Source organism: Magnolia sinica, chromosome 2 (genome assembly GCF_029962835.1).
Source record: "Magnolia sinica isolate HGM2019 chromosome 2, MsV1, whole genome shotgun sequence".
NCBI classification, from domain to species: domain Eukaryota; kingdom Viridiplantae; phylum Streptophyta; class Magnoliopsida; order Magnoliales; family Magnoliaceae; genus Magnolia; species Magnolia sinica.
This window is the reverse complement of record NC_080574.1, coordinates 134,022,936-134,035,466: the sequence shown is the minus strand read 5'-3', so window position 1 is coordinate 134,035,466 and position 12,531 is coordinate 134,022,936. Positions and strand designations below refer to the sequence as shown.

General features: G+C 39.8%; 1 protein-coding gene across 6 annotated transcripts in view; it reads right to left on the bottom strand.

The window, feature by feature from the left end:
* Nucleotides 1-2,770: 2,770 nt before the first annotated feature.
* LOC131237736 (uncharacterized) overlaps nt 2,771-12,531 on the bottom strand; it is a 67,542-nt gene continuing 57,781 nt past the window's right edge. For 3 of the 6 annotated variants that reach the window (XM_058235682.1, XM_058235684.1, XM_058235685.1), the window contains 4 exons: nt 12,089-12,159; nt 11,844-11,963; nt 7,433-7,521; nt 2,771-3,043 (listed from right to left, as the gene is read on the bottom strand). In XM_058235682.1, the coding sequence (XP_058091665.1) occupies nt 2,878-3,043; nt 7,433-7,521; nt 11,844-11,963; nt 12,089-12,159 (446 nt within the window). In that variant the 3' untranslated portion in view covers nt 2,771-2,877. Of the gene's footprint in view, nt 3,044-6,520; nt 6,567-7,432; nt 7,522-11,843; nt 11,964-12,088; nt 12,160-12,531 lie in introns of those variants that run through there. The other 3 variants (XM_058235683.1, XR_009167385.1, XR_009167384.1) reach the window with 3 other exon arrangements.

Sequence of the window (12,531 nt, the reverse complement as noted above, 5' to 3'; positions counted from 1 at the left end):
ATATTCCTAATCTCTTAACAATACTATTAAAGTCTTGAAACCATACAACCAGGAGTGTACTGGTATTGCAATGAAATGCAACATGTAGGCCTTAAGTGCAAGATGGATTCTTAGTGAATACTATAAGCTGCACGACGGCAACTGCAAACAATGTAGAATGGGTAGAATAAACATTCAAAGAATATATTTTAAATGTATGTGCAGGCATACTCTAGTGGCACCCTGATTTCACATAAATAGTGTCTGCTAGTTCTGATTAGAGTAATGTTTCAACTGTTGCCCATTCCAAAGTTTAGAATATGAAACATTCTTGAAGTGTATTTTTAGTATGGTTGCTATAGCATGACTTTTGATTATTTTATCATGTTAATTTTGAGAAATCCACCACTGCCAAAACCTATGTAGTAATGCAAGATAAACAAGAATTTTAGTCTGTGATTCGGATCCAAGGTTCGGATCCACAGTTCTGGGCCACGGTTTGGATCAACGGTTCGGTTCGGTTCTACATGCCCCCTAAATCAAAACTGAACCATATCCAACGGTTCTTGTAATTTTGGAACTAGAATCAGAACCGGTGCTATCTAGAACCAGACCAAACTGGACCATTGGATCGATTCCGGTCCAGTTCCACGATTCTACCGGTTCGATGTGCACCCCTACTTTCTAAGGCCCACTGCGATGTTTATTGGCCATTCAACTTGTTTATAAGGTCACACAGATCTAGATGAACCGAAAACATAAATATAAGCTTTATATTTATGGCATAATCCCAAAAATGAAGCTGACTCAAATCTTAAGTGGATGCCACCACAGGAAGCAGCCGTGCTTGAATCTCCACCATTAAAAACTTCATAGATTCCACTGGAATGTTTATTTACCATCCAACCTGTTAATAAGGTCACAAATACCTAGATGAAGAGACCACACAAATATCATCTAGATCCAAAGCTTTAGTGACCCACGAGAAGTTTTTAACAGTCAATTACCACTGTTTCCTGTACTATGGTCCATCTGGGATTTGGAACTGAATCATGCACTAAATGAGCTTTCAATATGGATGAACCGTGTGGATGTAGTCACATACATCACAATAGGCCCCACACTCAGGGTTCCACCCACCTTGGTGGATCCGGGGAATACCTAATCCGCTCATGGGTGTGTCACACACCTCTTACATAGGCGGTGTGTTTAGGTCATCAAGTTCTGTGGCCCCACCACAATGCATGTGTTATATCCACATTGTTCATCCATTTTTCAAGAACCAAAAATGAGGTAAATCCAAAACTCAAGTGGTCCTCACCAGGTAAAGCAGTGGGCATTAAAAAATGAGGTAGATCCAGAACTTAAGTGGTCTACACCAGGTAAAGCAGAGGGGATAGAACGTCTACCATTGAAAACTTAACTCAAGTGATCCGCACCACGTGAAGAAATGGGGATTGAACGTCTACCATTAAAAACTTATTAGGGATCATATAAGTTTTGGGCCAATCTCATATTTGATTTTTCCCTTCATCCAGGTCTTGGTGACCTTAAGAACAGCTTCGATGGCAAATAAATATCACCATAGCCCTAAGAAGGTTTCAAAGGTAGGAATCATTGTCCCCACTGCTTTCTGTGGTACGCAAGCTTTGGATCTGACTCATTCTTTAGCTCGTGCCTTAATATTATCTCACAAAATAAATGTACGGTGCGGATATAACATATACACCATGGTAGGGCCACGGAATTTGGTGACATAAACACACCAAGAGCACACCACGCGATCCATAATCATGACGGGTTGGGTTTCGACCCGTTTGTTTTCACCTAACATCACATCACGGACCAATCGGGTTCGGGCCTAGATTTTTCTTCACAGGCCGGGCTTTGACAAAGCCCAATTGCACTGATAAGACGTACTATGATAGGGTTATTCATGGATCGTACAATAGCATGCAACTATGCATTTCAATTCCTTTATGCTCACACGTGCCCAACTGCCACGTGTCTATATAAAGTCCGAAATAAGAAACACAAGTGCAACAAGATCCAGCCGAACCAAGCCATTGAAGAGGTGGTCACCATCATGAACATTTTACGGCACGAAAATCACGCCAGATCACCCATCCTCAGCAAGACACGTAATATTGAATATGGGCCGTTGGTATGCTCTTTTCCAACTAGATGCTAGATCATCTACCCACTTAGTTCTTCTTAACTGTAGGTTTCAGCTAATGATTTGAGATTAATGACTGATTACCAACAACCGGCTGTAGGTTAGTTTAACCGACAACTCAAGTTCACAGGCACAGAAACGAAAATTCTGAAGCCCTGAAGAAATTGACTGTAGCGTGCTGCCGGTTGTATGCGATCATTTCTCCATCCCAATACAGCCATTCGGTTTGCTAATTTCACACGCACGTGGAGCGCACGCATCCACATGCGGATACACGTTCGTGTGAGATCTGACCTTTTCATGAGATTGGGAAAAAAAAAGGCCGAATCTTCTGCCTTAAAAATCAGATAACTTCATTTAGGTGGACCACAACCTACAAAGTCGACGGTTCAGATTAATTTTTTTTTTCTAGCCATTACTCTGTCCTGACAGTCTGTGGCCCACCTGAGGTGTGAAATGGCCGGCATTTTATGGAAGATCTAAAACAGTTCAGCTCACCTGTTGGAAATGGCCAGCATTTTATGGAAGATCTAAACAGCTCCGGCCTGCCATCATGTGTTCGATGGAAACAAGCTCCCTTCCCCTACACAAAACTGAGAAAAGGTACTAGATGCATATAGCAAGGGCCTCAAATAAGCTATATTCTTATTCTTTCATTAGAGCAAAAATAGAATTTCAACTACACCTACAGCTGTAGTACAACCACCCGCATAAAACTGTAATCACACACACTCGTGGATACCGTTCACTTTCCAATAATTACACTTGCTGTACAGACCATCGCATTCTGAGCCCAAAAAAAGCATGCTCTCTCTCTCTCTCTCTCTCTCTCTCTCTCTCTCTCTACTTGAAGAAGAGACCCTTCTTCTTTTTCCTCTTCTCAACAGCCTGCAATAAAGAAATGTGTGTTGTAAATTTACTTGCACCTTTCTGATGACACTTCAAGATTTCCAATAAGAGGTTTGCTACTGGAATACCAGGCATCCAGTTTCAACCCTACCCTTTGCTTCATGATACGTATGAATAGCATAGCATGTAAACACTGTAACAAGGACATTGCAATTTATTCTATTATGTTGTGTTGACATGCGTGTTCCCGCTTGACACTCCAAAACACAGCTCAAAGGAAAACCTAATGTTTGTCTAATTATACTTCTTTCTTACACATTTAACATAAAAGTATTGATTTGTATGTTATGTTATGAATCTATACAATATAAACAATTACAACATCCAATTTAAGTATAAAGAATTTATTATGTGAAATATTTGTACAGCAGGTAAACCGAATTTTGAAAGCCACCACATTGACACCAACACGTGCATATGTCCAAGTTCCATAGAATTTAAAATATTTCCATGAAATTTATTCTTCAGACACTCAAATTATCATTTCAAACAGCTGTTTATCCCACAATTCTATAACTCGAAACTGGACTCAACTCTATATCCAGTTGGGTTGGATCGAATCGAAGACTTGATTCGACTCAAATTGAGTTAATCTGACTCGATGAGTCATGCCAAATCTGAACCGAGTTCCCCTCCCTCCCTCTCTTGTCAATAAGGTTTTTCATCAATCCTCTCCATTTTCTTAAATAAAATAACTTTATTTGGTCCACTCTCCATATTGATATTGATTTGAATGTCATCCTTTGTATCTCCAATGGTTTTATTACTAATTTCAACGACCCCCATTTTTATCAGCTGTGTTCTCTACCACAACTGAAAAGAGATTTTTGCTACAAGAATACGCAGTGGATGCAATTAATTGCATATGGTGATTCCAAATCGAGATTCTGGTGTTTAAGCTTACTCTGTGCCACATCTCGAGTTTGCAGGTCCAAACCCAGCTTATAAAAATTTCAAATTACGATGTTAGAGCACAAATCATATAAAGATTGATTATCGTAACCCATATGTTCAATTCCCTAAATTTCCTTGATTTTATATGATCTTCTAATATCTGTACCCTTTCATTTAATCCTAAAGAATCCAGTTGGGTTGGGTCGAATCAAAGACTTGATTCGACTTAAATCGAGTTAATCTGACTCAATGAGTCATGCCAAGTCTGAACCGAGTTCCCCTCCCTCCCTCTCTCGTCAACAAGGTTTTTCATCAATCCTCTCCATTTTCTTAAATAAAATAACTTTATTTGGTCCACTCTCCATACTGATATTGATTCGAATGTCATCCTTTGTTTCTCCAATGGTTTTATTACTAATTTCAATGACCTCTATTTTTATCAGCTGTGTTCTCTACCACAACTGAAAAGAGATTTTTGTTACAAGAATACGCAGTGGAATAAATTAATTGCATATGGTGACTCCAAATCGAGATTCTGGTGTTTAAGCTTACTCTGTGCCACAACTTGAGTTTGCAGGTCCAAACCCAGCTTATAAAATTTTCACATTACAATGTTGGAGCACAAATCATATAAAGATTGATTATCGTAACCCATATGTTCAATTCCCAAAATTTCCGTGATTTTATATGATCTTCTAATATCTTTACCCTTTCATTTAATCCTAAAGAATAAAGGTCTCCACAGCAATGAAGTGGGATCCATTAACGAGTCTTCTAGTTGTCTTTCAAGAATTCCACTACCATATTCATGGAAGGTCAGGAGCCACTCCTTCGTTAGAACAGAGACAGTGGGCAGTAGCTAAGCAAAGCTACAAAGGTAGCATATCTCCATCCCATCAATCAACTTGTATTATGTATTCAAAAAACATTGTATGCAATCTCAGCCCGGGTGTTTTATGTCAAAGCTGTTAAACAAAACCTACTATTCCTGTAGATTGTCCTAAATGCGCTCCATTTGTTTTTTCTTTGAGAAGCTCTCTCCATGTCTTGAATTTGGTTTATTATTCAAATGTCATTTATTAGATGACATGAACCTCAGTGTTAGCAAGAACGGAAAGAAAAGAAGAAAAAGAGCATCATAATAGGATTCCTGTGAACATCCTACATCTAGCACTATGGCATTTTTGAACTGCGTCAACACAATGCAGTTAGAATAGCTTTTAGGAAACACAACGCACTTGAACAGATCTACTGGAAATGCTTGAAAATAACTAGAATGCAGGCAAAGCCAGAATAGTGCCAAAGGACAAAGTCTAAGCACCTCTACAACCATTCTACCCTCTTAAGAGATTTCAAAGGACAAAAATGAAAATAAATATCCAAAAGAATATTAAAAAAAAAAAAAAAAATGAGTTGGTTGTAGCTAGCCAGTCAACGGGTCAGGTTCAGACTGGGCCAAGGTCAGTCCAAGATCAGCCCACATTGTAGGACTTAAGCCCAAGCCCAGGCCAGGCCCGTGAAGGACCAAAATCAAAAGGCCCATGACCCAGCCCTGTAAGTTAATAACCGTCCCAGCCCCGACCAGAGCCTATTTACCAACTCTGGAATAATTTCATCTACGAGAATGTTAATTGATATTAATTGCTAATAATAAGTTGTCTAATCCGGGAGAATGTTAACTACCATGAATTGCTATTAATAAGCTTATTTAATTTTGTTGTTAATTGCTATTAATAAGTAGTCTAATCTAGGAGAATGTTAAGTGTTATTAATAGTTATCTATTCATCTAGAAGAATGTTAATTACTATTAATAAGTTGTCTAATCTAGATTATCCATCAAATATTTCACAAAATATATCAAAAGAGAGAGAGAGAAGATCTTTTGAATATACCCATGGAAACCATAAACAGACCAAGCAGGGCTACACTCAGGCCGGGCTGACAGCCCCTTATACACAGCCCAATCCCAACCCAATTAATAAAGGGGCTTCACTTTTAGGACGGGCCCAGCCATAGGGCCACATGCCATCCAGGTGCACCGGCCTAGCCCATTGACAGCCCTAGTTGTAGCATACAACCTGTTCTAGTTATAATCCCTCCCAAGGGCATTACAGGAAGGTACATATTTCATGTCTACCATAGGTGATAAAAAGTCTTGGCAACCAAAGCATCTCATCTAAATGGTCAACTAATATTGCAGATAACACATGACCGTAATTTTAAAAATCACAGAAATTATAGATGGTACGAGTGGCATTTTCATGCTTCAAATGGATACCATCAAACTCAAGCATCCAATGGGAAAAGAGAGGTTTGAATGATTGTGGAAGTGCAAGTCATACACCCAGTTCGGTATCCCAATTAATGAGTATCACTGTCCTAATACGGTGTAGAAACACCACCGCCAAACCACTCCCCCCTCCCCCCCAAACACACAGAGAAGTGTTGAATGGAGGCAGGTGCACGAAAAATGCTATAAAATTTGCACCAAACCCATTTAAATGTACTAAAGCATTCTAACTATTAACTGCAAAAGAAAAACATTAAGTTAGGAATTATACCCTCATGATAAACAATCTCATTGCAAGAACAATGGTATCTCTCATCCTGTACAATCAGAAACAGATAGCAACATTAGAGATAACATCAGAGGCAGATCCTGAGTCCTGAAACAACCTTGGATGGATGTTCCTTTCGCAAATTATGACATAAAAACCTAACAAGACAACCAGGAGTGTAAATGGGCCTGGACAGAGCTTAGCAGAATAAAAAATTTGAGTAGGGCCGGACTAACCTCAACAAAACAATATACTTGGATGAGGTTGCTAAATAATCTACTGCACAGTTTTGGATGACTGCTGCTTGAACAGAAACATACAAATGGTAGAGCTTTGCCAAGCGCACGCATGTTTGCAAGAAATACCATCAACACATCACCACATGTGCCAATGTGGTTGACGTGTGCAAAATCCAAGTCACCCATCAGATGAGTCTTAATTGTTCTCGCTCCAAAGTAATTCAGGTCCATGCAACAGGTGGGCCACGATGTTAGGAACAGTTAGATATGTAAAACCACTTCAGCCAAGTTTTTTTTTTTTCCAGTGATATATTTGTTTTGCATTGTCCCCTTGACAAGCCGACCTGGTTCTTGTGCCACAGCATCTACATAATGGTACCCATCGGATGAATGGATTGGATCTCACAACCATGTACCATGCTATCATACATGTGGCATGTGCATGAGCTGCCTTACCCACATGCATGAGCTTAGCAAAGTGCCATTTACTATTATGACAAAAACATCCAGAATATTAGTAACAAGCGTGACCTTCCATGGCTGTGTCACTCGAAGGAAAGAAAAAAAAAAAAAAAAACATACGAAAACAGTTTGTGCAATAACTATGATACCCAGAATATTATTTAAATACATGAATCCAAATGTTACTCTAGTGGTGAGGTCATATAGTACTTACGAGCTACTCTCAGCAGTATGTAAAAGATACTCAGGTCCACCAGAGCTGACTATTGAAAATTCAGCAGTTTGTCCACATGGGATTGTAACCTGCGTGAAATAAAACTTTAGATGCTAGTACAAATGTATAAACCTACTTTGAATCAACGCTTCAGCCTCAAGTAATAGACAAAAACTAAGCAGTCATCACAATATCAGTAAAATATGGCAAAATGGCAGCTGATCCCATGCCACTGGAGCCAAGGCAAGTAACATCCTTCCACATCAATACCGTGAACATGCCATACACAAAATGAGAACGCAACCATTCATTCAGTAGGCCATATAATGAATGGGCCTGATGGATCCAGGCCATCTGATCATCCAATTGAAGCAGAGTGATCCAAACTGATAGTAGATTGTGTGATTAGGAGGCCCATTTAAGAGTACAGATTTCAGATTGGGCACATCCAAGGGTTCAGAATACAGATCAGGCCCATCCAATTGCCCAGATTGGAGATCAGACTTAACAGCTTCCTTTGGAGCACATTCGGAAGTACCTAGGGCCATGCCGATTTCTTTTTGCAAATTAATATTTTGTTTGTGTCGAATAGTACATGAAAATAACAAAAATTTTATTCTGAGGCAGATGGGCACAGAAAATTCATAACCCATCAATTCAAAAAAATAAAAATAAAAATCTTGAGAGGTAACAAAAATCTTTGTTAGAAAGCCCACCAAGCAAAACAAGGCAGGAAAAGAATACAATGCTACCGCAGAAAACTGAACCTAAAAACAAGAGAAAAGGGAGGCAGAAATGCGCCTCCACAACATTGATTTCTGTGCCACCCAAATGCTCCGTAAGTTCAAAAGAAAGTCGCACCAAAAACATACTCAACCATATGTCAATTTATAGGTACTACCAGGCATTATCTACATTCCCTCCTGACCTTGATTAGTGCCTTCTTAAAAGCTGTCTTTCAGATCCGTATCTGTTGAAAAACTGGAAAATTGATAGAAAACCTTAATTCTCGATGAACAACAAAACTTTTATTTAAAATGGGAAGGGTTTCTTCTTCTCCACCTCGTGAAGGTTAAATATTTAGGCTGGCGTGATGATGGGTGACGAGAAATCAGAGCTGGTGTGATGGTGGGATGTGAAAATGAATCATCGAGGAAGGACTAGTTTCTCTCAATGATCTTCTTCGGCACTGTCATGGGGTTAATTGCAGAGAAGTTATCGTCGGGAAAGAGTTGCTCTACAAAGATTGTAGTGAAGGTTATGCGAGTGGTGGGATTTCCAATGAATCTCTTTGGAATCAGAGGAAGAAAATCGAAGATAGCAGTAGAGAAGAAAGAGGGAAAGAAATCCTTTCTTCTGGTCGAGATATCAGAGATCAAGAGGAATGCCCGTCTAAATATAGATTTTTCAGGGGGCTAAGGAAATGGGAGAGTGGACCAACCCAAAAGGAAAATCTGACAGTGTATTATCGGCAGGGCCAGGGAAAAAAGAAATTGCAGGAATGTCCGAAGGTTTTTGTCAAAAAATTCTCTGCAAACTGGAACCATCTGAACTTCAGGGAGATCTCTTGGGATTATCGTAAGGTTAGAGAAATCATAATACCAAAAAAGAAAGGGACGATGGAAGCATGGGGATTTCCTTCATTCGGATGAGGGTGAGGGAAGCGACAGAAGAAGCTGTTGAAGCCATCTACAGAGTTCATGTGCAAGGGAGAGGACGTAGGGTTAATGTCACTAGGTATGGCTCGGAGGAGATAAACAACGGTAAACACAACAAGAAGACAGCGGCAAGGGAGGACGACTGAAGTAGGAGAACAGGGAGGGTAACAAAGTTCCTGCGCACCAATTGAAAGAAAAAGGGTGGGAAGGCTGAAGGAAGGTAAATCTTCTAGATATGCAATCAGTGGTATCCCTAGCCATGGAAAAATAAGTAGAAAAAGAAATGGAGAAGAAAGAGGAAGAGGGGAAGATACAGCAACAGGATGTTCCAAAGGAATGGGTTTGGAGAGTGGACATGAAGGATGTTCCGACAGTGCAAGTGCATCCAATGGTGGTACAAAAGGCATGGGAATCCTTTCAATGTATGTCAGGCCCGGAACGTGGCAGAGAGAGGTTGAAGATTGGCTTCTGCAGAATTGCAATGTGGAAGGAGAAGACAAAGTGATACAGCTAATGTCTGATTCAAAAGTGTGGGTTTTGTTGCACTCGCAGTATGATCCGAGAGGCGTCAAGATGGGAGGAATGGTCAATGTTTGGCAAGGAGTCTTGGTATCAGATCTGTGGAGCTCCCTTTAGAGCTCTGGATTAGTGAAGTATTTGAAGAGGTGGGTTCTTGCCTTGGAAGGTGGTGGGGATAGATCCTTCGTCTGAAGAGTGCAAGATATTGCAAGCGTATCAAATCTGCATTAGATGAAAGAAACAGGATCCGGTGCTGGAAACCGCTGCAGCAGGGGTTGGTGAAGATCGGACCTCAATCAGAGTGGTGAAGGAGGGAGAAATAGGTTCTGAGGAAGAAAATCAGGAGTTTCGCTATGAAAACATTCATTGCAAGAAGGGGAGCTCCTTTGAAGTGGCGACAATGGCAGCCTCAGGTGTTGAAGCTCAAGGAGTGCAAGATGGACATTCCTCAGGAGTACGAGATCATGACCAAGGGACGTGGAAGCAGAGAATTGGTCAGGACTCAGGATGGGATTGGTGAGATGAGATGGATTGAGGAGATGACGAAGGGGGCAGTGGAGTCAGGGAAGTGAGGTCAGTGTCTGCTAACAATGGACAAAGGGAGGGGGTACATGGCGGACAGGGGGGTGATGGGGTGTCTGGAGGGGCTGCTAACATCAGCGTCCTTAATGGTTCTTATGCGAAATGTGACATGTGGCTGGGGTTGGTGGAGAGAGTGAACATAAGTAAAACTGAATTGTTGGGGATACAGTTGTCTAAGGCAAAGGTGGGCAAATATGCTAGAATCTTTAGCTGTCAATCAAGCTCATTTCCTTCGACCTAATTAGTTTTACCATTATGCATATGTAAACCGGCAAAATACTTCTGGGATAAGGTAGTGGAAAGGTTTGAAAGGAAGTTATCGAGTTGGAAAAGAAGACATCTCCTTGAGAGGAAGATTGACGTTGATAAAGGTGATTATGTCTAATCTTTCGGCCTATTTTTCTGTCTTTATTCAGGTACCCAAAGTCGTTTTTAGATCTTTTTAATAAAATTTGGAGACAAAATGTAAATATCATTTAATGAAATGAGAGGAGGTATGCAAGCCATTTCAAGAGGGGGGAGCCGGCATAAAAAGTCTGAAATTGATGAACTTTGCGCGCTATTGAGGAAATGGCTCTGACGGCTTGGTGGAGAGGAAGGTCATTTATGGAAACTAGTCATAGTAAAGAAATATGGATTAGAGGAAGGAGGTGGATGGATTAAAGCATCAGGGGGTTTGGAAAGCAATAGCAGGATTAGGAAGGAAGTTCGTGGAGGGGATTGGCTTTTCTTTGGGAGATGGAAGAAGCATTCATTTTTTTGGAAGATGTTTAGATGGAAGATAAGCCTCTTTAAAAAGTTTTCCCTAGTTTGGCTAGAACATCAATAGATCTGAATATCTTGGTTGCTCTTTGTTACTCAATCAAAAGAAATGACGCGATTTGGGCCCCTCCATGAAGAAGGAATTTGTTGGAAGATGAAGTAGAAGAGATGATTAAATTGTTGGAAATGTTTCGAAAGATAATGTCAGTGGTGAGAGAGAGGGATTCTATGGTGTGGATTAAAGAAAATTCTGGAAAATTCAAATCATTTTATAATTTCATTTTTGGGTCTTCATCGGAGAGGTAAATTAGCCATAGAGCTTTTGTATGGCATTATAGTGCTCCCCCTAAAGTGGTGGCTTTGGCATGGCTTGTGGGAAGGAATAAGGTGCTAGCAGTTGATACTCTTCGTAAGAGAAGGATGGTATTGCTGAATGTATGTTTGATGTGAATGCAAAATGAAGAGTAGGAGGACCATTTTTTCTTTATTGTTCTTTTGCTAGAGAAGTATGGGGAAAGTTTTTTGAAGTATTTGGTATATCTAGGGTTATGTCAGGATCTATCGAAAGTTTCTTCCAGGCATGGCAATGGGGAGGTATCGGTAAGGGAAGGCAGTATAGAAGATATCTTTGTAGGCTGGAATTTGGAATATGTGGGAGGAGAGAAACAATAGATGCTCTCAAAATCAACGCAATCAGGTACTGGATGCATTCAATAGGGCTAAAGCAAATGTATCGGAATGGACAAATGCTTTTAAAGCTGTAGGATAGTTTCTATTTTTTCCTTTTCTTTCATGTACATTGTATATTTGTATTCTTTTTGGATTTAACCTTTCTCTTATAAATTATTGCCTTGCAGAAAAAAAAAAAAAAAAAAGATAGAAAACCATACAGCTATGCTTGGTGAAAACTTTTCTGTGATAACAACACCACGTGGTCCATTGCACTTGATGCTGTACCCTTCCCTTTTAATGGCCAAAATAGCAGGTTCCCAGATATCTAAACATCCTGCCTGTAAATAGAGGTAATTGAAATAGTTAACAGCAATATTTTAAAGGAAAGTGGAATTTCAGCCAGAAACCACTTCAATGTGAAACCTTCTTCCGAGTAACTAAAGAAATGAAGCAACAAACCTACCGACAATGAAACTTCAAATGATGTATGTCCAATGAAAAGAGTTTTCTCTATCTCCTCTTGCATTACAGAATCTGTGACCAGGAAAAAGAAAAATCACAAGCTGTTCCAAACTAGTTAAAATGAGATGACACGAAAACACACACACAAAGCATCTGAATTCATCCACTACAGGGCTGTGATGCTAGCTTCATATTCTCAAAGATATGGGTATCAAAACACAATCAAAGAACTGTGAATTAACAAAAATAAAAAAATAAAAAAAAAAATCTGCAGTCTCTATGCTGCATTGGTATCACGGACATATCAGGAGCAGAGAGAAATAATTCATGATTCTGGAACTTCTAATCTTCTTGAAATTTCAAATGTTATCCACACAAGTACCATTTCATGACTACTGAAATTCTAAGAAATCAAAAAAATCATGAATTATTTTTCTCACAGCT